We start from the raw sequence: 24,269 nt of genomic DNA, 5'->3' as shown, positions 1-24,269 counted from the left end.
CCCGAGCGTCTACACCCACGCACCTCTGAACCCAACAATGAGTCCTGGTTCAGTTCTGATTTAGTCCATTTTTAGTCCTGTTATAGTCCTAGTTTCGTCCTGGTTTAGTTCTGGAATCAATCCTAGGTTAGTCCTGGTTCAGTCCTGGTTCAGTCCTGGTTCAGTCCTGGTTCAGTCCTGGTTCAGTCCTGGTTTAGTCTTGGTTTCATCCTGGTTTAGTTCTGGAATCAATCCTAGGTTAGTTCCTGGTTCAGTCCTGGTTCAGTCCTGGTTTAGTCCTGGTTTCATCCTGGTTTAGTTCTGGAATCAATCCTAGGTTAGTTCTGGTTCAGTCCTGGTTCAGTCCTGGTTCAGTCCTGGTTTAGTCCTGGTTTCATCCTGGTTTAGTTCTGGAATCAATCCTAGGTTAGTTCTGGTTCAGTCCTGGTTCAGTCCTGGTTCAGTCCTGGTTCAGTCCTGGTTTAGTCCTGGTTTCATCCTGGTTTAGTTCTGGAATCAATCCTAGGTTAGTTCTGGTTCAGTCCTGGTTCAGTCCTGGTTTAGTCCTGGTTTTCATCCTGTTTAGTTCTGGAATCAATCCTAGGTTAGTTCTGGTTCAGTCCTGGTTCAGTCCTGGTTCAGTCCTGGTTTAGTCCTGGTTTCATCCTGGTTTTAGTTCTGGAATCAATCCTAGGTTAGTCTGGTTCAGTTCAGTCCTGGTTCAGTCCTGGTTCAGTCCTGGTTTAGTCCTGGTTTCATCCTGGTTTAGTTCTGGAATCAATCCTAGGTTAGTCCTGGTTCAGTCCTGGTTCAGTCCTGGTTCAGTCCTGGTTTAGTCCTGGTTTCATCCTGGTTTAGTTCTGGAATCAATCCTAGGTTAGTCCTGGTTCAGTCCTGGTTTAGTCCTGGTTCAGTCCTGGTTTAGTCCTGGTTTCATCCTGGTTTAGTTCTGGAATCAATCCTAGGTTAGTCCTGGTTCAGTCCTGGTTCAGTCCTGGTTTAGTCCTGGTTTCATCCTGGTTTAGTTCTGGAATCAATCCTAGGTTAGTCCTGGTTCAGTCCTGGTTCAGTCCTGGTTTAGTCCTGGTTTAGTCCTGGTTTCAGTCCTCAGTCCTGGTTCAGTCCTGGTTCAGTCCTGGTTTAGTTCTGGAATCAATCCTAGGTTAGTTCTGGTTCAGTTCTGGTTCAGTCCTGGTTCAGTCCTGGTTTAGTCCTGGTTTCATCCTGGTTTAGTCCTGGTTTAATCCATCCAGTGACTTCAGGAAAGTTTCACGTTTCATCCTCCCGGTGTCACAAGTTTCTCTCTCACTCCAAACTTTCTTTCTGCTGCTCGATTATCGTTTTCAGCTGCAGATTTCGCGACTCGCAGCACGACGGAGGCTCTTTCTGCAGGAGACGTGCGCAGTAGAGCCAAGTGACAGTGGTGCAGGAGGAACAGGAGCAGCAGATCCTCACACACAAGACTAGAACCTCTCCACGCTTCACTCAAACATTTTAATACAGAAGTCGCACGGGAGAATAAGTCACAGGAAACACCCAAACCATGAAAAAAAAGTGCGCCTTATAATCCAAAAAATACGGTACTTAGTTTTTGTCGTAGTTAAAGGTTATTATTCACTTATCCACATCTCCAAAGCTCAAAATCCTAGGCTCCTAAACCGGTTCGGCCTTTGTCGCTTTGAAATAGATCTGATTTCTTGCTGGTTTAGTCGTTACTTTCAGCGTAAACACGGGACTTGAGCACGTAGGTCTTTCTCCGCCCCCTCGACGACGACTTACGGCCGCTTCGGAAGAGGATTACGAGGCGTCTTTTAAACTGTGCCATCTGCCGCTTAATGACTTTCAATTAACGCCAGGCCGAGGAGAAAGAGAGTGTGAAGAGACGGAGGAAACGTTATTTTTACGGTCGGCTTTTGGTGTTTTAGGATCTAAGATTCGAACTCTTAAACGGGCAAAAGAAGAAGAAGAAGAAGAAGCGAAAGTTCTGCAAATGTGAAAGAAAATGTGAAGTTTGTGTAAATTTGTTTTGCAGATTTGAGAAGTTGGTCCCACATTTCACATTTCATTCATCCACAATAAAAACAAACACTTATAAAAACAACAATTACAAATTCATTCACTCACAGTGTCGGGGAGTAATAGATTACATGTACCAGAGTTATGTAATCAGAGTACAAATTATGAGTAACTGTATTCAGTTACAGTTACTGTTTCAGTGAGTGGTAATTGGATTACAGTTACTTTGTTAAAATAAATGGATTACACAGAGGGATTTTCCTGGTTTCACATTTTGGGCTGAATCCCTTTTTTTTTTTTCGGTAATTCCACTCATTGCCGGACACTAAACAGGTATAAAACCAGGTCTAAACCAGGTCCAAACCAGGTCTAAACCAGGTTTAAAACTAGGTCTAAACCAAGTCCAAACCAGGTCTGAAACCAGGTCCAAACTAGGTCCAAACCAGGTCCAAACCAGGTCTAAAACCAGATCCAAACCAGGTCTAAACCAGGACAAAATCCAGGTCTAAACCAGGTCCTAAATCAGGTCCAAACCAGGTCTAAAACCAGGTCCAGGTCTAAACCAGGTCTAAACAGGTCTAAAACCAGGTCCAAACCAGGTCCAAACCTAAACAGGTCAAAACCAGGTCAAACCAGGTCTAAAACCAGGTCTAAAACAGGTCTAAAACCAGGTCAAACCAGGTCCAAACCAGGTCCAAACCAGGTCTAAAACCAGGTCTAAAACTAGGTCTAAACCAGGTCCAAACCAGGTCCAAACCAGGTCTAAAACCAGGTCCAAACTAGGTCCAAACCAGGTCTAAACCAGGTCTAAACCAGGTCCAAACTAGGTCCAAACCAGGTCTAAACCAAGTCCAAACCAGGTCTAAAAAAGGTCCAAACCAGGTTCAAACCAGGTCCAAACCAGGTCCAAACCAGGTCTAAAACCAGGTCTAAAACTAGGTCTAAACCAAGTCCAAACCAGGTCTAAAAAAGGTCCAAACCAGGTTCAAACCAGGTCCAAACCAGGTCTAAAACCAGGTCAAAACAGGTCAAACAGGTCCAAACCAGGTCCAAACCAGGTCTAAAACCAGGTCTAAACAGTCTAAACCAGGTCCAAAACCAGGTCTAAAACTAGGTCTAAACCAGGTAAACCAGGTCCAAAACCAGGTCCAAACCAGGTCTAAATCCAGGTCTAAACCAGGTCTAAACCAGGTCTAAAACCAGGTCCAAACCAGGTCCAAACCAGGTCCAAACCAGGTCTAAACCAGGTCTAAAAAAGGTCTAAACCAGGTCTAAAACCAGGTCAAACCAAGTCCAAACCAGGTCTAAAACCAGGTCTAAAACTAGGTCTAAACCAGGTCCAAACCAGGTCCAAACCAGGTCTAAACCAGGTCTAAACCAGGTCCAAACCAGGTCTAAACCAGGTCTAAACCAGGTGTAAACCAGGTCTAAACCAGGTCTAAACCAGGTCTAAACCAGGTCTAAAACCAGGTCCAAACCAGGTCTAAACCAGGACAAAATCCAGGTCTAAACCAGATCTAAACCAAGTAAACCAGGTCTAAACCAGGTCCAAACCAGGTCTAAAACCAGGTAACGGCCATTTCCCGTTTATGTGACTTAAACTGCGATGCCGGACTGAACCAGGACTGAACCAGGTCCGGGACCAGACCAGAACTGAAACCAGGACTGAGACCGGGACCAGGACAAGGACTGAGACCGGGACCAGACCAGGACCAGACGATCGCTCCTATTTGCTAAACAATCATCTCAGAAAGACAACGGACACGACCTGAAAAAAAAACCACCTCTCACGTATTTTGGACCCAGACTCTTTGCGTTTTTGGAAATAATTCATAAAACATAAACACAACTTCTTCTGATCCCATTTGACCTTTTCTTACAAAGATGTGCTGTTTGGTTTTTACAGTTTGCGTCATATAAAAAGTAAACAATATTATAGAATGAATCTGTTAATCAAGTGACCGATGAGCTGGTTTCACGTCTTATCTACGCAGGCTCAGATGTGATCGTAAAACCTTTTTCAGCATTTCCCTACTGATGTTTCGCAGCTGATATCGTCAACATTCATCAACTGAAAGCACTGTTCTGTCTGACGCTCTGTTAGTCAAGTCAATAAAGTTAATCAGAGCTTTATTTTAATGCAATCTGATCAGAAAAAGAGCTGATTTGGAGCTGGAACTACAACAGGTGAGAAGTTTTGTGCAGCTTTTTGTTGAAAATCGAACTCGTAAACAGAACTATGAACGCTCGCATCAGTCAGAATCTCCTGAAAATAAAACGTCTGAGCCCATTTTGTGTTTTTTCTTGAGTTTTCCGACAGTCTTAAACCTTTTTTTGATGGTTAATAATGTGTGCACTGTTCTGTCTGAACCTCTTTTAAGTAAATAAAGTTAATCAGAGCTTTATTTTGACACAATCTGACCAGAAAAAGAGCTGATTTGGAGTTAGAATTACAAAAAGATGAGAAGATCTGTGCACCTTTTGGTTGAAAATCAAACTCCTAAACAGCACCATGATCACAAGCTCCTGAAAGTAAAATGTTTGAATCCATTTTGTATTTTTTTCTTCAGTTTTCTGATAGTCTTAAACCTGTTTTGATCTGATTTGTTCTGTCTGAAGCTCTTTTAAGTAAATAAAATTAATCAGAGCTTTATTTTGACACAATCTAACCAGGAAAAGAGCAGATTTGGAGCTGGAACTACAGCAGGTGAGACGATCCGTGCACCTTTTTGTTGAAAATCAAACTCGTAAACAGAACCATGAACGCTCACATTGATCACAAGCTCCTGAAAATAAACATGTTTGAATCCGCTGCGTATTTTTTCTTGGGTTTTCCAGACAGTCTTAAACCTTTTTTTGGACAGTTTGTGAGCGTTTTGTCACCATGGTTTCTGTTAAACATTCTGCCAATCGAGCTAAATGTAGAGCACCTCCAGCGTGAAATCTATTGAGTCATTCCGTAACGAGATTACATCATAGTCCTGAAATACTCGTAGCGAGCAAAATGCGAAACAGACGAATGTAGGTGTGAAAGTTCAGGCCCACGCACATTTCCACCGAGTGTGCGTTACGATTCGATATGACATAAAACAAAACAAGAAGGTTTGTTACTGTGCACGTCTAACAAAACGGAAGTCAGTGTTGAGTTGAGAAGTTTGGCAGGAGAGTTGTGCAAAATATAGAAATAACGATATATTGCATCGCCGATATCGTTTTGCATAAACTTAGTGGTTTAAAAAACTTTTAGTATCACAGTCATGATTTAGCCATATCGAATCGTTTTGAATCGAAGGTGTACTGTCAAAAAACATACAACAACATCGTAATGATACACAGTCCTATTTGACAGGAGCCAGTCTGGCGCCACCTAGTGCCTCCACTCAATTTCATTTCTCTCGAGCAACTAGGTCAGGAATCAGAATACACTAGACGGTTTGCAAGATGCGGTCCCTGTATCTGACCGTTGTGGTGAAGAGGAGCTGAGTCGAAAGGTGAAGCTCTCGATTTACCGGTCAGTCTTCGTTCCTGCTCTCACCTCTGGTCATGACTCTGGGTAGTGACTGAAAGGACGAGATCACAGATACAAGCGCTCGAAATGAGTTTCCTTCACAGGGTGGCTGGGCGTCTCCCTTAGAGATAGGGTGAGGAGCTCAGTCACACGGGAGGAGCTCGGAGTAGAGCCGCTGCTCCTCCACGTCGAGAGGAGCAGCTGAGGCTCGGGCATCTGTTCCGGATGCCTCCTGGGCGTCTCCCTCAGGAGGTGTTCCGGGCATGTCCCACCGGGAGGAGGCCCCGGGGAAGACCCAGGACACGCTGGAGGGACTATATCTCTCGGCTGGCCTGGGAACACATCGGGATCCCCCCGGAAGAGCTGGCGGAAGTGTCTGGGGTGAAGGAAGTCTGGGAATCCCTGCTTAGACTGCTGCCCCCGCAACCCAGTCCCGGATAAGTGGAAAAAAATGGATTTATGAGTTTGCAAGAACCCCAGAAGTTGTAGACTGTGCAGCGGCCAATCAGCTGTGAGCTGTGAAGCCTTGACGTCAACCCCTGGCGTCTGTCTGTGTCCCTTTTGTGGAACAACACAACAGTAAACAAAGCGTCGAGATGGATGTAGACGAAGACAGACATTCTTTGTTGGCAACGATTCCCAAGATCGAAGATTTAAAGCCGGAACAAAGAAAATGTTTGGTGAATTTTATGAAGGGGAAAGACGTTACTGTCCTTCTTCCTACGAGATTTGGTGCATTACATACGTCACGACCAAACAGTAGAGATTGGTTAAATAAAAAAGTACCTGCCTACAATCGAGCGAACAAATCCTAATGCAGCGAGGTCAGATGGTTTCCACAAAGTGAAACTGCTGATGATGAATCAGGCTAGCTTTAGTCCATGCATGAAGAAAGTTTATAAAATATGTTTATTATGTAATTCTAAATGAGCTTAAAGGGACATTTGTGACCTGGGATTTGAACAATGCCCCGGTCTGTTACTGGGTTTACTGGTTATTGGATACCATATTTTCTGCACTATTAGTCACTCTGGATTATAAGGCGCAATGTCATTAAATGGTCTATTTTCGAACTTTTTTCACAAATAAACCACGTGGGACTTTAAAGGAAACACAACAGTGTGATGGGTGAGTGGTTTTGTTTGTTTGTTCGTTCACGGTGACTCTGGGCTTTGTTCAGTTGTGGCGTGTAGGGAGGTGCTGTCTGGGACCAACGGATTGTCGGCGTGTTCGCAGTGACTCAGTTGTTCAGTCGTGTCTAGAAGCGGCACGTCGCGCTCGCTTTTTCGGTTCGTCCCTCCGTTCCGTTCCTCGTCGGCGTGGAGTGATGAGTGTGTCTGTGGGTGTGTTTCTCTGCGCGGTCGCTGTCTGCTCCGTGTGTGTTTGCGTGCGCTCCGTGTTTTGCGGCTTTGTAGTTTACTGAAGTCGTACTGGGACACCTGAGTGGATTCGTGTATTGATGGGGTTGGAGGCTTTTGAGTGTGCCCTATAGTGCAGAAAATACGGTACTTTTTCTTTTTACTCTTTGTTATTATATTATATTGTGATGTGTGTCCAAATAATTTCCCTTGTGGATCAATAAAGTTTGTCTAAGTCTAAGTCTGTGTTATATTTTGGTCATGTTTAATTACTTAATCACAACATAATCTAGTCCGTGAATGTATTGAGAGAATAATAATGAGCCTATGTGACGGAGGGGGGAGCGTGGAAGTGTCAGAAGTGCAAACAGCTGGTCTACGGGCCCCGGGTTCATCTCCTCCCCCGGGTCACAACCCCTGAGGTCGAAGGTCGGGTGAAGTGTGCCGCTATGTCGTGCTTCTTTGTTGAGGGAGGAGGGGGGAGCGACGCTGGAGGCAGAAACAGAGAAACAGAAAACCAACCCCCCCAAAAAGCCTCTAAAAGCACCTCCTCCAGCGAGTGAACAGCCAAGAGAAAGTCAGAGTCAAACAGGGAAAAGGTCGCTGGTTCAACTGACTTACTGTACCGAGTTGTAGCCTCTATAAATAGCCCAAGTTGGAAGTCTAAGATTGGAAACGGCTCAGCGCTCCGTAAAGCACCTCAACTCGAGTTCAGGGTTTGATTTTGCCAAAGCCGACAGGAGCAAACATGAACCGTTATTGCGCGACGGTGTCCGAGTTGAAACGTCGCCCGCAGACGCCAAACAAACACTTCCAACGGGTTTTTAACGCAGATTTATTCCAAACACGCATCAAGAATTTTTTAGACTTAATCGCGCAATTCATACTGGGAAAGATCCAGTGGACAGTGTTGGGGAGTAACAGATTACATGTACCGGAGTTATGTAATCAGAGTACAAATTATGAGTAACTGTATTCAGTTACAGTTACTGTTTCAGTGAGTGGTAATTGGATTACAGTTACTTTGTTGAAATAAATGGATTACACAGAGGGATTTTACTGTTTACACATTTCGGGCTATATCCCTTTTTTTTTTTTTTTTCTGGTAATTCACTCATTCCGGACACTAAACCAGGTCTAAACCAGGTCTAAAACCAGGACTAAACAGGTCTAAAACCAGGACTAAACCAGGTCTAAACCAGGTCTAAACCAGGTAAACCAGGAATAAACCAGGATTAAAAGGAAGGTCTAAACCAGGACTAAAACCAGGACTAAACCAGGCTAAACCAGGTCTAAAACCAGGACTAAACCAGGACTAAACCAGGAGGTCTAAACCAGGTCTAAACCAGGACTTAAACCAGGACTAAACTAACCAGGACTAAACCAGGAAAACCAGGACTAAACCAGGACTAAACCAGGACTAAAACCAGGACTAAAAGGACTAAACCAGGACTAAACCAGGTCTAAACCAGGTCTACCAGGCTAAACCAGGACTAAACCAGGACTAAACCAAAAACCAGGACTAAACCAGGTCTAAACCAGGACTAAACCAGGACTAAACCAGGACTAACCTAAACCAGGTAAACCAGGACTAAAACCAGGTCTAAACCAGGTCTAAACCTAAACCAGGACTAAACCAGGGAAAAGCAGGACTAAAACCAGGTCTAAACTGGGACAAAACCAGGACTAAACCAGATCTAAACCAGGACTAAAGCAGGATTTAACAGGACTAAATCATGCTGCATGGACCGTGTTTCCTCGTCTTCTGTCAATAATATTTTTAATTTGGTTCAGTAAAGTCTGGTCTTTTTATTTTCTTTTATCAGACAAAACATCTTATATGAAGATTTCCTCGTCTTTGCTTCTCTACAGCAACTCAAGTAATCCAAAGTATTCAGATTACATTACTCACTTTAAGTAATTTAATGGATTCTGTTACAAACTACATTTTGGTGTGTGTAATCTGTAATCTGTAGGGGATTACATTTTAAAAGTCACCTTCCCAACACTGCAGTGGGGATGTGTCTATTGTCAAAGTCGATCTTTTCAAGTCTTTTGAACGATATCGCTTTTGTTTCTGGTTCTGATATTGTCATATTTTAGTTTTGGGATTCGGACATAGTAATTGTGTGGTTGTTGGATCCTAACAGCGGAAAACGGCTCAAGAAACGGGTTTACTCTAAGTCAGACATGTCAAACTCAGGCCCAGGAGCCAAATTTGTCCCACGATATAATTGTATTTGGCCCGTGAGATCATATCAAATCTGTATTAGAGCTGCCCACCGGCTACACACAGACTATAGAGACATTATTTATTAAAATATTGTTGTTATTTTATATTTAGCTTGTTCTGGATTCAATGTTTTTTTTAATTTTAATTTTTTAAAATATTTTTATTAAGGAATCACAATATACTCATACAAGATTTACAAATCACAATTATTTTTCCTTTTATATTTTTCTTATTTTCAAAAGGAAAACACCATCTTAATAATAAATACCAAATCCAAATATTATCAAAAATGAAGCAAAGGCAAACAATCAAAAGATAATAATAATTATGATGGTGAAAAATAAAATTAAAAAAGGTAAATAGAGAGAGGAAGAGAGAGAGGAGAGAAGACAGTAGGTGGGGGGGAGGGTCAATCTATTCGTCTAAAGGCAGAATTTTTAATGATTTGCAGTATTCCATAAACAAACCCCATTTCTGTTCAAAACTTTCTTCATTGCCCTTGGTTGCAATATTAATCTTTTCTAATTTAAGAAATCCTAAGACATACGATTCAATGTTTAAGCAAAACTGTTATTAAACATTTATTTTAATAAGAAAAGGTTCAATATTACGTATCTCGAAAGAAGAGAAAACATGCAGATATTTTTGAAAATTTTCAATAAATCTTTAGTTTGGCCCACGACTTAGTCAGTTTTTTTTTTTATTTTGGCCTCTGTGAATTTGAGTTTGACCCCTGCCCTAAGCCACTGAATGTTGAGAATCAAAAACGTTACTTTGAAAAGTTAAAAGTCGCCGATAACTGTTGATGATGTTGATGTTGACTGTTGATATGGATGAAATGCTTTTTGCCTACCAACATGGCTGCCTTCCCGGACGTGACATCATCTTGTTTTCTGGTATAAATATATTTTTTGTTTACTTGCAGACTTGATATTTTGCACTTTTGTAGATAAGGCTTTAAATTAAGCAGGATTTATTATGTCCAAAAAGTTGTTTTATACATATTTGCTGTGTGGTTTGTATGAAAGAATGTGAATTTTATTTTCCATTTTTTGTTTTGTTTTTCATTTGTATTTCTGGTCCTGTAGATTTTATTATTACCACATGACACAACTCCAGCAGCAGATTGTGAAATAACAGATTGTACTGAAAACAAAAAAGGACGTATAACACTTCATTAGAAGGTAAAAGGTAAGAGGTCAGAGTACAAATGATGAGTAACTGTATTCAGTTACAGTTACTGTTTCAGTGAGTGGTAATTGGATTACAGTTACTTTGTTGAAATAAATGGATTACACAGCGGTATTTTCCTGTTTTCACATTTTGGGCTACTCCCTTTTTTTTTTGTTTGTTTGGTAATTCCACTCATTGCCGGACACTAAACCAGGTCTAAACCCAGGTCCAAACCAGTTCTAAGCCTAGTCTAAACCAGGACAAAACCAGGACAAAAGCAGGACAAAAAACAGGTCTAAACAGGTCTAAACCAGGACTAAACCAGGACTACAACCAGGTCTAAATCAAGTCCAAACCAGGTCTAAACCAGGTCTAAATCAGGCCTAAACCAGGACTAAACCAGTTCTAAAACAGGATTTAACAAGACCATGTTTCCTCATCTTCTATCAATAATATTTTTAATTTGGTTCAGTAAAGTCTGGGCTTTTTATTTTCTTTTAGCAGACAAATCATCTTATGTTATGATTTCCTCGTCTTTGCTTCTCTACAGCAAACCAAGTAATCCAAAGTATTCAGATTACGTTACTCACCTAAAGTAATTTAATGGATTTCGTTACAAACTACATTTTGAGGTATGTAATCTGTAATCTGTAGGGGAATACATTTTAAAAGTCACCTTCCCAACACTATTGAGTAATTTAATCATTTTTGCTTTGTGTAAAACGGGAGAACTAGACGCGTTCTGATGCAATCGCCGGCGGAAGGATCCCCGCACTTCTGCGCGGAGGAGGTTCGTCTTGTTGCCTGGATACGAACGCGGAGGGTGACACATCCGTGGAGTTCCTCCGGCGTGAAACTGGCTCGCACGGGCGGCCATTTTGGGTCCACCTCCTCCGCTGTTTCCTACGCGTGACCTTCGTCCCGTTTGAGCCGCGATGTCGCCAGTTTCCCCGTGAGCCCGTAACGAAGCCCAGTAGACGCGAAAAAACAGCGCCATTTCTGTCGGCGTCCATGATACGCTATGCTACCGCAGCGGATTCCAGAGCCGGAGCTCGGATCGGCAGCGGGAGGAAAGTAACCGCTCCGCCTTTTCGCCGCTCCGCGTTACTTCAGCCCCGCGGCAGGTAAGCGAAAACCCCGGGCTTTGAGTTATCGCGCTGGGGGGGTGTTTGTTTTCCGTCCGTGCCCTCGGTCCGTGCAGCGCTTTACCGTTGGACTGTGTGACGATATGGCGCACACTTTTGAAGGGAAAAACGTCTGACAGCGCACGGAGCTCCGCGGTGCCGCTCCTCCTCCCCGCGGCCACAACAACACCGTCCGTAACGGCTAAACGCAACCACCCACCGACCACCATTTTAACCCGGTTTCAGCACTTTTAAAAACACCGGGACAAGCTTTAACACGGCGCTTTTTGCTGGAGGTTTCGGCCCTGCCTCACGTCCCCCCGTTGGCCGCTGGCGAAGTTAAATGAAAATCCAGCTCAAGTCACCGCCTCAAAACCCCAAATGAACCACTCAAACTTTATTTAAATCGCCCAACTCTTCCTCCACGACGCGTAATCACGTTTATATTCTAAGTTTCTTCTCTCTACACTTCACATTCCAGCCCCGTAATCATCGACATAGCTTAGCCTCGGAGCTAACGCTAAAGGTCGGCCAGGGGCTAACCTTGTGATTAGGCTGAAGAACGGGCACGAAAAACACGCACACGGGCATAAAACTGTGGCAGGCGTTCACGTTTGACGCCCAGGTCATGTTTTGGTGATGTTTCAGCCTCGGTACGAGTGAGTTTTGGCGTGTTTGGTAATGCCGCATTCAGGTGCCTGATCTGACGCCAGGGAGCAGCTCGTAGATTCAACTCATTTTGGACAGATGACAGATAAACGAAGGATTTTAGTCGGTAGAAATACACATTAAAACAACTTATTTTGTGATTTGAGCATGTTTTGGATCGGTTTTAATGGAGTGCAGGGAGCAGAGTAGGTTTGCATGTTCCTTATCCGAGTGTTTGACCGGGACCCGCAGCTTTTGACAGCCCCAAAATCTCCCAGGGATTCAGTAAGCACGTAATTTGTGTAACTATAACGTCACGTGCACACGCCTGTCGTCCTTTTCACGACTCTTTTAACGGGTTCCACACAGTGTTTTAGTGTTGGGGAGACGTGCGTCGCGCCGATCAGCTGATCAGATCAGACTGAGCAGGGGCAGGCTCCATTTGCTTGTCACGTTAGTTCCTAAATTCACAGATGCCGTGACGCGCATGCACTTTGACAGCTCGGGTTTGGTTTGAGGACTACGTGGACGCGCTGATTCGCTGGTTGGTTTGGTCTGATGTGCGCTCAGATCCAAGACACATTAGGCCCTAATGCTGCAAAGTGAAAATATGCAGCTCTGTGTCACCGAGTTGGAATGCATACAGGAAGAAGGTGTCACCTGTAGTAAATACACTGCTCTTTCATGTGTGTTTGTATTATGACTATGGAGATACTGTCTCTTGATCTTTTCAAATATAATACCAGATAGTCTGTACTCGGATACTCTGTTTAATCTTTCACATGTAAACGTATCGGACAAAGTGACTCAAAGCTTTTCTTCTGTTCCTTCAGGTTGTGCTGGAGAAGTAAAATGGCCTCCTGTGACTGAGACCAAACACTTAGTGTTTTCCTCAGCAGCTGAACTGTCTCAGCAGCTTAAGCCATGCCTGACGACGACTAAAGACCCCCCCTTTTGCTCAAAGCAATAATCAAAAATAAAAAAAAAAACAAAAAAAAAACAAACAAATCCCCTATGCCTCTTCATTGCACCTTACTGGAGTGACTGCCCTGCCTTGGTCCCCATCCTCTTCCATCCTGCTCCACCAAAACCACACCACAAAATGAAGCGGCTGTACCTGAGAATGGCCCACACCTGAGGTCCCATGCGTCCCATGAACACCGACTCGGACGGCCCTGCTCCTCCTGAACACACCTCCTGCCCCTTCCCCCTCGTGGGCCCCCTGCCGGCCTCAGAGATGTCCCTGCTCCAGTCGCTGGGGCCAGTGCAGAGCTGGCTCGGCCAGGAGCTGGAGAAGTGCGGGATTGATGCTATGATCTACACCCGCTATGTCCTCAGCCTCCTTCTGCACGATAGTTATGACTATGACCTGCAGGACCAGGTTCGTTTATTCAATGAATAATTGACTTTTCCTGTTATTTCTGTTGTCTGAGTAAATGTATAACACATTTTTCACTGAAATGTTGTCTTCAGGAGAACGACATCTTCTTAGGCTGGGAGAAAGGAGCTGGGAAGAAGTGGGGCAAGAGTAAGAAGAAAGGTGTGACTGACCTGAGTCTGGAGGAAATGAAGAAACAGGCTGCTGTCCAATGCCTCCGCTCTGCTTCTGATGAGGTAAGTCTGACACAATTCTTGTGCCATCACATTTAGACTTGCACAAAACACTTCATGTGTTTGTAATGACAGAGTGAAAGATAAGTCTTTGCTCTCGTTAGGGCGTCTGTGTGTATGTTAAATACAGAACAAGCAGTGAAGTGATCGACTTTTAAAAGTAAAATTTATGGTCACATGATTCAAGTGTCAGCAGATGAACTCCCTTCACATATTAACTGGATTAGTGCATGTCCTGACTGTAAAATTGTGAATATTTCTGTCCTGTTGTTTGTTTCCTGCTCTGCTGAGGCCTGGTTGAAAGTTGTACATTTATGGCCTGCAGACAGCGGTGGACGCTGCTGCTGCTTTGCATGAGCACATATATCGGTCCTCAGTAAATTAGTTTACAGGAGTTAAACATAGCTGATTTTAATTGATTGCCTCACCAACTGTAATGTTTTGCAAGTTCAGAACCAGAACAGAAAAGTCCTATTTGTATCTACAGCTACAGTTCTGGTGAATTTCAGATTGAGACTGTGTGTATGAAAAGAGCAATAATTTGTAACGTCTCAGAAAGAATAAAAATGTTCATAAATAGGGGCACAGTTTGTAGTTTTACAGTTTATGTTCTCTAATGGTGTGTGTAAAACTGTAGCTACACTAATCGTGAGAATTAAGTTTACGGTCAAGTCGGTTAAGGTTTTATCCTTCGCATGAGCAGCACCTGGGAACTGGAACATTGTGTGTTGATGCAGTGAAAGCGTTTATTGAGTTTATTGAGTTTATTGAAAACCGGTTCATATTTGACATAATGTGTGTGAGGAGGGAAGGGGGCGACACTGGGCTGTGGAATGACAGCAGGTGGAACTGGCCTGGTCGGGTGGGGGAAGGGTTTGAGGAGTGCGCTCTCAAGAGACTGGACTCGAGTCTATTTTTTAACCAGCGCACACTGCAAGGGATTGCACCAGTGTAGCTCTGCTGTCAGCTGACCAACGTTAGTACAATGATGCAAGGAAAAACACAGGCTGGGAGAAACGGTTGTGCTTGTTCTGAGCTGGAATGGTAAGAAATGTGTTGTGTGGATGTTGTCGCCTTCCAGCCTTTTGTAGAATTCTCTTTTAAGTTGAAGAGATGTTTGTTGTTGTTTGTGGTGTTTGTCTCATGACTTCAGAAAGTGTTGACAGTAAATACCAGTGTTGTGTCTTAATACACTGTGGGGCTTACATCAGAAATGTTTTCTGGGATTTCTTTTGTTTAAAAAACATTTTTCACAGTCTATATTTAGCTCAGTCATGGCCAAGTGTGTCTATACATTCTGCAGTCAGCTGGCTCGACTTGTGTCAACCTCATTCCTTTCATTCCTTCTGGTTTCATTTGGGGTCAAAGTCCTGTGAACCATGTTCAAATCTGTAATGTTCTTTCAAACATTAGCATTACTTTTTCATGAATAGGCATATATTATTATGTATTATTAACATTCTGAGGGAGTGGACCTGTCACAATAATTACTATGTTGACTTGTTGTTTTGAACAATAAGTCAATAAATCAGATTAGTATTGAACAACATTTTTGTGGCTCTAAAATGTTGTAAATTCTCTCAGGACTAGTTAGTATTTTTGCATTTTTGTAGTAGTTATATTTGAATTGAAGAGGGTCCAAATAAGTAACATCATTTTTATTATAGATACTAGTATTTAAGTGTTTGTGCTTTTTATTTATTGCAGCTCATGTTTTTATGTAGTTTATTTATACTATAGTTTCAGTATTACCAATTATCGGGGTAATTTTATGCAGGAATTTTAAACTTTGTTATTGTGACAAGCCTACCTTCTACCTTCTGATAAAAAATATGTATATTTATATCATTTAAGATGTCCACTTTGTTTTAAAGAAAATCTCCTGAATACTGTTGGTTGGTTTAAATGATTTACATTCTGCTTTTCTTTCTTTCAGAACTCTGGAATCGAAAGCTTGGTCGAGGAGCTCTGTTCTAAACTAAAGGACATCCAGAACAAACAGAAAGGTTGGTTCATTGTATTCTTCTACTGTGTACACACGTTATTTTACCTGTAATGGTACTTTTGTTTCTTTTTTAATAAGCTCTGTTTGCTGAATTTATAAATCTATAGGGCGATATCTCAAATCTACAGTTGCAGTATTTTAGATTTTTGCTGTTTCTCCCACTTCCAGGAATAGAGTTGGAAATGCAGGTGTGGTTATTTAAAGTCTGCTGCTCGTCTCTTTGTAGTTTTATTGGATTTCAATTCATGTAGAAGATTTGTAGAAGTTCACCACATGTTTTCAATTCTCATTAAGAAGGATTTTGTCTAACTGACCAGCGCCCAGCTACAAAGCACTACATCATTTACACTTTTTATGCATTTAAGAAACGTCCTCTACATATTTTGAGACTTGATGCATAAAGACGAGTGATTGGAAGTCAGGTACATCTGTTTTACAGTTTTAGCAGCGATTTTAAAGTACATTTATCTTTTAAAACACATGAGACTCTGTATTATGATCCACATACAGAGTGCACTGAGACTGGGACAGACTTTATGCATGAGGCCTAATGGTTGGAGGAACTTGCAGCTGTTTTTTTCTACAAGACGATACAAAGAAAACATTGTTACTAAGGAATTATGGAGTATTTCCTTCAGCCTTTCTTCATTTTTATCTCTAAAATACTGAAAATGTCTGTAAATTATTTGAATTTATGAAATGGAAACACTTTTAGACATCTAGATTACACAAATTCCAAATATTTATTACATAACAGATTTGCATATAACCTTAAATGACTTTGCCGACAGCATTTTATAACTAATAGAGCTCATTGTTTTTGCAGAAGCCAAGCAGATTCAAAAGAAATCTGATGGAGCCCAGTCACCAGAGCGTTCTGACTCTCCCTCCTCAAAGGACCAGGTGGAAATGTAAGAGCTTTGTGCCTTTTTATTTTAAGTACACAATGAACTTTTTATTACTGCCACTTCGCTGAAATTGGCTGTAAATGTAATCTTTGTTTTGTATTGTATTTTAGGTATTATGAAGCCTTTCCTCCTCTGTCAGAGAAACCCGTCTGTCTCCAGGAGATCATGACAGTTTGGAATAAGACAAAGGCCTGTGCATATTCAAGTTCATCATCAGCAGCACCGCAGACCAGCACAGACACTTCCTCCCCCAAAGATTGTAACAGCGACGGCGAAGCAGTGAAAGAACAACATCTGGAGGCATGTGGCTCCACGAACACCGCGACAACCGAGAAAGGTCAACAACAGCAACGACGGAGCAAAAAGGAGAAGGAGAACAGGTACCAGAGCGGGGCAGCGGCGGAGGAGCGCCCTTCGAAGAGGCAGATCAGGCACAGGTCCGAGGGCAAGTACAGGCCCCGATCGTGGTCCTCTGGCTCCAGTGAGGCGGGCTCCAGCTCCAGCGGCAACCAGGGAGAGTCCAAGACACCCAGGAGCAAAGCAGTCCGGGTCCGGCACAAGTCCAGGGAGGCTATCAAAAACAGAAGAACCCGTAACAGTGGGCAGGCTAAGACCCAGGTGAAGGTCTCTGAGAAAGATGAGAGGAGAAATGCAGGGAGCAGCAGCAGTGCGAACGGGGGCGCTACCAAACAACCACAGCTTTACAAAAGGGGGAAAAGACCGCTGAAAGAGATCCGCAAAGAGACAGGCTGGGTGGAAGCAAAGGAGTTTGGACTGGAGGGCCGCAAAGAATACATGGAGGAGCCGCTGTGGTACACTGAGCCCATCACAGATTATTTTATACCTTTCAGCAGCAGACAAAGCAAGTTGGAAACAAAGTACCGGAGCAAGGTTGACTCTCCAGAAGGGTTTGCCATGTTAGCCGATATAGATGGGCTCCCTAAAAGATTCCAGGGTATCTGTATCGCTGATGAGAGCTACCAGACGGCATATTTAGCTGCTGGCTCATTCGTGGATGGGCATTTTGTTGAAGGGCCTTGCGAAGCAGAAGATGAAACTGCTGAATTCACTGGGACCTCAAGCTGCCCTCAGCCAGAGGATAGTACAAATTTAGATGACAAGCATCTGCCAGAATTCACTCACTTCTATGAAGTTGATATTTATCAATCCATATTGGATACTAGTGCCTCAGACTCAATACAAGAGAGTCGAATCTTAAGTATGATTCGACAAAAAAGTAATGAGCAAAGAGACATGGAGGCAGAATGTTTAGTGTTAGATGGCCTTGAGCAGCAAGGGGAAAGTGCAATAAGGGCAGACTCACAAGATGCTTCATGTTCTGTCGGGTTCTTAATGCAGGATCTAGAAAACTTGGCGCAAGTCTGGGGATGTTATTCACCATCTACTTCAGATGATATAGATGGAGAGAGCTATATCGAAGACTCTCCCATTCGACTGTCTCCACTTCTGGACAGTGTTTCTTTTACTCTGAGCAAGTTCTCTGCAAACCCTGAAGAGCCATTTGTCCCTGAAGCCACCAGTGAAGTTTCTGGTCTAAACACATCCTGCTTCTCACTGTTTGAGCTGCAGTATGACAGCCCCACGCTTCCCTTTCCCCGCGATGCACTCACTGCAGGTCACGAAAACACCGATTCGAGTAGCTGTCTCGACCCACATTCTAACAAACAGTCTCGTTTGCTAATATGGACCAAAAATAGTGCCTTTGATGAAACAGAACACTGTTCGAACCTTTCAACGCGAACTTGTAGTCCATGGTCTCATTCAGAGGAGACTCGCTCTGACAACGAGCAGGGCAACGCTCTGGCTGAAGACGCTGCTCAAATTGGAAATGAGGAAATCGATTGTATAATGCCCCCTCTTTCCGGTACATATCTAGAGGATGAAATCTTGGATTTTTTACAAGAGGACTCTAGCCGAAAACATGAGGATGTAAAGGTCAGTGCTGCACCCAGCCATACCAAAAAATCTAAACTAGAATCCGTATGTGGCATAGCCTTGGAGGAGGATGACTGCAAGCAGTACAGCGGTGGCATGTTTTCAGACACAAACCAACAACGCGACGACTACAGCTCAGGGATAATCAAAGACATTTGGACTGCAATAGGAGAAGACGACTCTGTAAGGTCAAGGCAAAAAAACGAAAATGCAAGCGAGGGACTGTTCTCAGAAGAATCTAGTGCTTATTGTTGCAGTTGTCTGGAGGTACAAGCTAAAGGAACTCCGCTTCAAGGAGCTCAGAAAAAAGCCGTGCAGCGCTCAGAGTATCACTTATGGGAGGGAAACAAAGATGAGCAAGACTTGGCCAAAAACAAACTCTCCAAGGTCAATAACTCTGGGGATTATATGACGCCGTCCAAACCCTGGGACGTCCACACTGACCGAGAGAACTCGTCCTTCATTTTAGGAGGGGTGTATGGAGAGTTGAAGACACTAAGTTCTGATAAGAGCTGGGCTGTTGTTCCTCCGACTCCCGGCCAGCCCAGTCTGCTCCAGTGTGCTGCTGCGGCTGCTTCAGGCTCAGACATGCTCACCATCACCGGCACTGATGTCTTCATGAACACAAGCAGCTGCTTTGCTCCGGGACACCGGCCCCTGTGGAGGCCTCTAGTGTCTTTCGGCCACAGTGACCAGGCCATCCGAGGAGGAGGCGACGCCATCAATAAGGGGTTCTCTTTCATCTTCCATGAAGATTTGCTTGGAACATGCGGCGGGCTGTACGGTGAGGAGCAGGGTCTGGGATACCCTTTTGCGCCCTTCAACCTAAACAATCCCTTCTCCCAAGTCCTCCATGTAGAGTGTTCTTTTGAGCCCGAGGACATCGCTTCATTCAGCCCAGGCTTTAAGCCCAAGTCCATTCTCTGCTCTGACTCTGAGAACGAAGCCTTCCACCCGCGCATCTACGGCATCAATCGAACACAATACAGGGCCATCCGCATTTCCCCCCGCACTCATTTCCGCCCCATCTCAGCCTCAGAACTGTCTCCCGGAGAAGTAAGCGATTCAGAGGCTGAAACGGACAAAGAGGAAATGAGCTATCCCGCCCTGGCTCCCGCGGACGTCTTCGAGGATCCACAGGCCGACCTCAAACCTCTGGAGGAAGATGCTGAATGTGAGGGCCCTTATTATGGCAAGTCAGAACTGGAATCTGGTAAATTCTTACCAAGATTAAAAAAGTCTGGCATGGAGAAGAGTGCCCAGACCTCTTTGGATTCCCAGGAGGGCTCCAGCACCCTCTTGCCCATTGCTGAGCAGGAGATCTGCTCAGACTTCACCACAGCTGCGGCGTCGGGAGGTGAACACGCAGACACCTCAGCCCTGAAGATGAATAAAGAGGAATCTTCAGGGGAAAAGCAGTCCAGCCTGTGTGCTCCGACCGGTCACATCCCAAAATACGGGATCGCTTATGACTTTGTTGGAGATCTGCCAGAGGTGGGAACTCATCATTTTGATTCATTATTGGTTTGTGTTTGATTCGTTCAATAACCACATTCTCTCTGTCCGTTTAGTTCCCCCTGTTAAATATTGGGGGCCAAGGAGGAACTGGCAGTCACCAGGAGGAGCGCTGGTGGCAGAACACACTCTGTTCCCCAATTTTCCCTGGATCTCAGTGTACAGGTAAATGTCTCACACACGTCACTCTGAACATGAACACAATTAATGAGAAGCACTTCCTCTACTGTTTATAGTTAAGTTTGTACTTTCTGGAAATACAGTTTTACCCACTTCCCTTGATGAGTTTACTAAAGCACTAAATTGTGAAATCTGGGGCGTTTAAACTTCAACACACTCACATTTTTCTCTGTGCTTGTGTCCTCAGGGAGCAGCAACATTTGAAGTCTCCCCTGCTACAGAAGAGGTCTGTTGCTGAGGGGCATTCCTCATTTTGAGACTGGATCACTACCAGCAAAGGTGTAGGGTCATCTCAGAATCAATATCCTCATGCAGGTTAATATTCTGAGACGCTCATTTAAAAACCTTGCCGTACCTTGCTGGGCTTTCATTTACTAACGTAATCCTTGTGTAATCAACAATCAGATCAAAAAGTGAGTGAAAATAGGAAAACAAAAAATGTGTTATGTGTTTGAGTGAAACATTGTGTGGGACATCCATTTTTAAAAACTAGTTCAGTTATTTCTTTTCTCTACACTGGTCCTCATTCAGACCTCAGTCGGCTGTTCGGGAAAATCCTCCGTTCTGTCCTTGTCAGTTTGGTTCCCACCGTTTTTACTTTTGAACTAGGATTTTTTTGCTAGTTGGTTGTGTCTGAATGGTTGTGCATGTATGTCCGTCCAGTTGCACTCTTCTCGTGGTGAATCTACTTTGCGGGGGGAAAAAACACGACCGCGTCCTCCATCCTCCACCTCACGCTCAGAAAGAAAAGAAAGAAAAGAAAGCAAACGCACGGCTGAGGTTCTCGACACGTTTTCAGTTCAGAAGTTTCTACGTTTTTGGTTTTTTTTTGACCGTGAGGTTGAGAATGAGCGTAGCTTTCTATCTGTAAATCCCCCGGTGTGACAAGTGATCATCAAAGAGTCTGATTTTTTTGAATGGTGATAGTCTTTAATAAGCTAGTAGTATAGTATGGTTTGTAAGACTAAACAAAAATATAATAAAAAGTACAAAAACACAAGATGAAAATGTTTTGTTGGCAGAATACTAATCTACTCAAATGCAATGCTGTAAAATCTGAAGATTCAGTTTCGGGGCTTAAAAACCCTCCATCAAAATAAGCCATTTCTTTGCTGATAATTGTTTTGCAATGCTAAATGAAAGTTTCAGTGATTTTACTTTCGGGAATTTCTACGGTACAGACTCTTGGTGCTATGTTAAATACATCTCTGACGTTACCATTGCAAAATCGAGCGGAGGGCATAGCATTTTTTTTTTTTCCGCGGCCCGTCTCGCGATCTCGAGTGGGTTTGTTTTAGAATCTGACAGTTTTTTTGTTTTTTTTTCTTCTTCAGTGCAAAAAAAATCCGCGCGAAGGTTTACCAAAAAACGAATCACACGGCATTACGAGAAATGCTTTAAATTCAACGAAACTTTCATCGACGTATCGTGAGTGAGTGCGCTTCTAGAAACGACTAAATTTAACAAAGCGACGTCGGAAATGTTCACTACAGAATATGGTCGGTGTGGAAAAGACCTATTTGAATATTTATTAAAATCTTACGTTGCGTGTTTCAGAGGAAAACGCTTAGAAAAGGGTTTGGAGAAAAAAAAAAATTTGTGTAGCAGCTGGTGCCCTTTAGTATGTTTTAAAAGGAAAATAATCTACACTTTTACAGAGTTCAGCGTTGTCTGATATTTTATTTTCTATCGCAATTCAAAATCTACAAACGGCGGAGGCAGTTCAAACCAAAAAAAAAAAAAAATCCAACGTTTCCTTTGCTTCTTCTCTTATGGGGTGTGTGTTTTTTATTTTTTATTTTTGGTTTACATTGTGTTGAACTATAGCGTCATGTCGTGTGTGCTTCGGAGTTCATCTTATTCAGGCTATGGTTCGAAGTTGCGTAATTTGTGCAGATGTACCCCTTTAATTTGATCGGAAAAAACGCCCCCCCCCCACCGGACGCTTCGGGGGGGGGGGCGTGAAGCTTTTGTCGTCGTCACTTATGCACAGTTTCGCGAGTGAGAGCGTTTTCTCTTTTTTTGCTTCCATCTGAAAACGGTAAAAGCAGCTGTTTGTTTTTTTGTTGTTGTTTTTTTTCCCGAACGAACCGGGAAGCAGTTGCGAAAAATCTGTACTGACTCTGCATTGTTACAACGAGGATGAAAGCACAGGGAAAATCCGTTTTCTCATCGAGCAGTAATCTAACATTTTTCCAATGCACTGTCACAGGACTTTTCGTTCGGTTGTTCTTTTTTTCTTTTTTCTTTTTTTTTTCCCCCCGAAAGCGGACGGCGCGTTCGGTCGGAGTCCAGATCTGGGGGAAAAAAAAAAAAAAAAAAAAACGACTAAAACTTACCGCATCAAACACTCAGGAACTTTTTACATGCATATAGTCCTAGTTTTACATTCATATTCATTCCTGTGATGGTGCATTGGCGTTTTTTTTTCTTTTTTTTTTTTTTTTCGTTTTGTTTTTATTTCGTTTTGCGGAGAGTAGAAGTCGGCGGCGGCGAAACTCATCCGTCATTTCGACTTGTAGTTCTGGACGGGGAAAAAAATTCAAGCCATCGTCTGTTGCATATAACGATGCGAGGGGAGTTCAAAACCCCGAGTCCTATGCAATACCTTGGCGCATGTACAAAAAAAAAAAAAAAAAAAAAAAAAAAAACTATATAAACGTCATCTGGGTGAGCTCGCATGTACTTTTTGAGAGGCGGGAGATAAAAACCCTAAATAAATCTGCGGAACGTCTCAAAACGTGCAGCATGCAAACGTCACACTCCATTTTTTTTGGTTTGGCTGAAGTATATTTTTGACGAGGAGAAATATTCGAGAGTTTGAAACGACGGCGCGCGTGGTTTCTGTCCGTGAAAATGTGCGAAATTGCAAAAGGCACACAGAGACCGGAGCGGCTCGGAATTCTGTGTCACCTCACCAGTTTTTAAATTCTTCCATAGAAAGCCTGTGTGGAAATTGTATGCAGAGAATGAGGTTTGAATGACTCAGAGGTTGCTTGCTCTGTAGTTTCGAAGTACATCATCCAACACTGAAAAGGAATTTTGTCTTTACTTTTCCCATTTTAGACGAGGCTCCTTCAACCTCCCCATCTCTCTGTTCCTTGAAACATCTGTTCCCAATAGCAGTGTTGTTCTAATTTCATGTACACCACGAGTAAATTATGTTCCATTGTGAATTTCTTTAACATCTAATAAAAAATATAAACCAAACTCCCAACTCGTTTGTCTCATTTTAGTGTCCGAAAGTTAAGTGTGCGTGTGTGTGTGGGGGGGGGGGGGGGGGGATGTTTTAAAAATCTAAAATCGGGCTTCCAAAAAAGAAAATTATAAATCTGGAGCCACAATTTACACTTACACAAACTTTATTGATCCACAAGGGAAATTATTTGGACTCGAAATTATTATTTATTAGGAATCACCTGCATAAGTGAATGTTATAGTCGTTATTTTCACATTTGTTTAACTGTAAAATAACTTGTACTACTGATTTTTAGATCGTAAAAGAATAGAGTGACCAGATTTTCAAAATAAAAAAAAACTGGGACATCTCCAGTTTGGGTTGATTGGTAATAATAAATTTGTGAAATGAGTGTGAAATTTATCAATTAAGACCTGAATTATATGCAGCTTTATTAGATTTCTCTTTGTTATTTGGCTGGGACCTGATGAGTACAAAAACATATTTTTCAAATGTATTTATTTGTAAAGGGACAGCACATATTAATAAACATTAAAACTGTAAATATGTAAAGATTAGAGCCAACGTGGATCATTTCCATCTTCAGTCCCTCTGCAGGTTGATGTGAAATCATCTACAGGACAAAGGAAAGTACAGCAACAATCACACAAAAGTACACAACACCAACACACTCACTATACATACAAATTCAATTATATTAAATATAAATTATATTTTTATATTCATATGTCCACATGTGATATATAAAACCTGTTTTTAAGTTTACTTTTTAGTTGTAATCATTTTGATGGAACAAAAATAAAGTCACAATTGAATAATGATTTGCAAATACTATTTATGAAGTGCCTGAACAACC

At 42.7% G+C, this 24,269-nt stretch overlaps 1 protein-coding gene across 1 annotated transcript; it reads left to right on the top strand.

Annotated features, from left to right (window-relative positions):
- The first annotated feature begins 11,125 nt into the window (after positions 1–11,125).
- Positions 11,126–23,424, top strand: kiaa0232 (KIAA0232 ortholog). The gene is given in 10 exon segments (XM_020936625.2): positions 11,126–11,391; positions 12,873–13,420; positions 13,513–13,653; positions 15,587–15,656; positions 16,482–16,566; positions 16,674–20,013; positions 20,091–20,172; positions 20,175–20,199; positions 20,402–20,464; positions 20,466–23,424. Coding segments are annotated over 9 exon segments (4,077 nt in total). The 5' UTR covers positions 11,126–11,391; positions 12,873–13,183; the 3' UTR covers positions 20,500–23,424.
- The last annotated feature ends 845 nt before the right edge of the window (positions 23,425–24,269 follow it).

This window comes from Boleophthalmus pectinirostris, unplaced genomic scaffold, assembly GCF_026225935.1.
Source record: "Boleophthalmus pectinirostris isolate CB_2022bp ecotype Guang Dong unplaced genomic scaffold, ASM2622593v1 HiC_scaffold_20, whole genome shotgun sequence".
Lineage (NCBI taxonomy): Eukaryota > Metazoa > Chordata > Actinopteri > Gobiiformes > Gobiidae > Boleophthalmus > Boleophthalmus pectinirostris.
The sequence above is the reverse complement of the archived record's forward strand: the minus strand, read 5'-3'. Positions and strand labels throughout refer to the sequence as shown.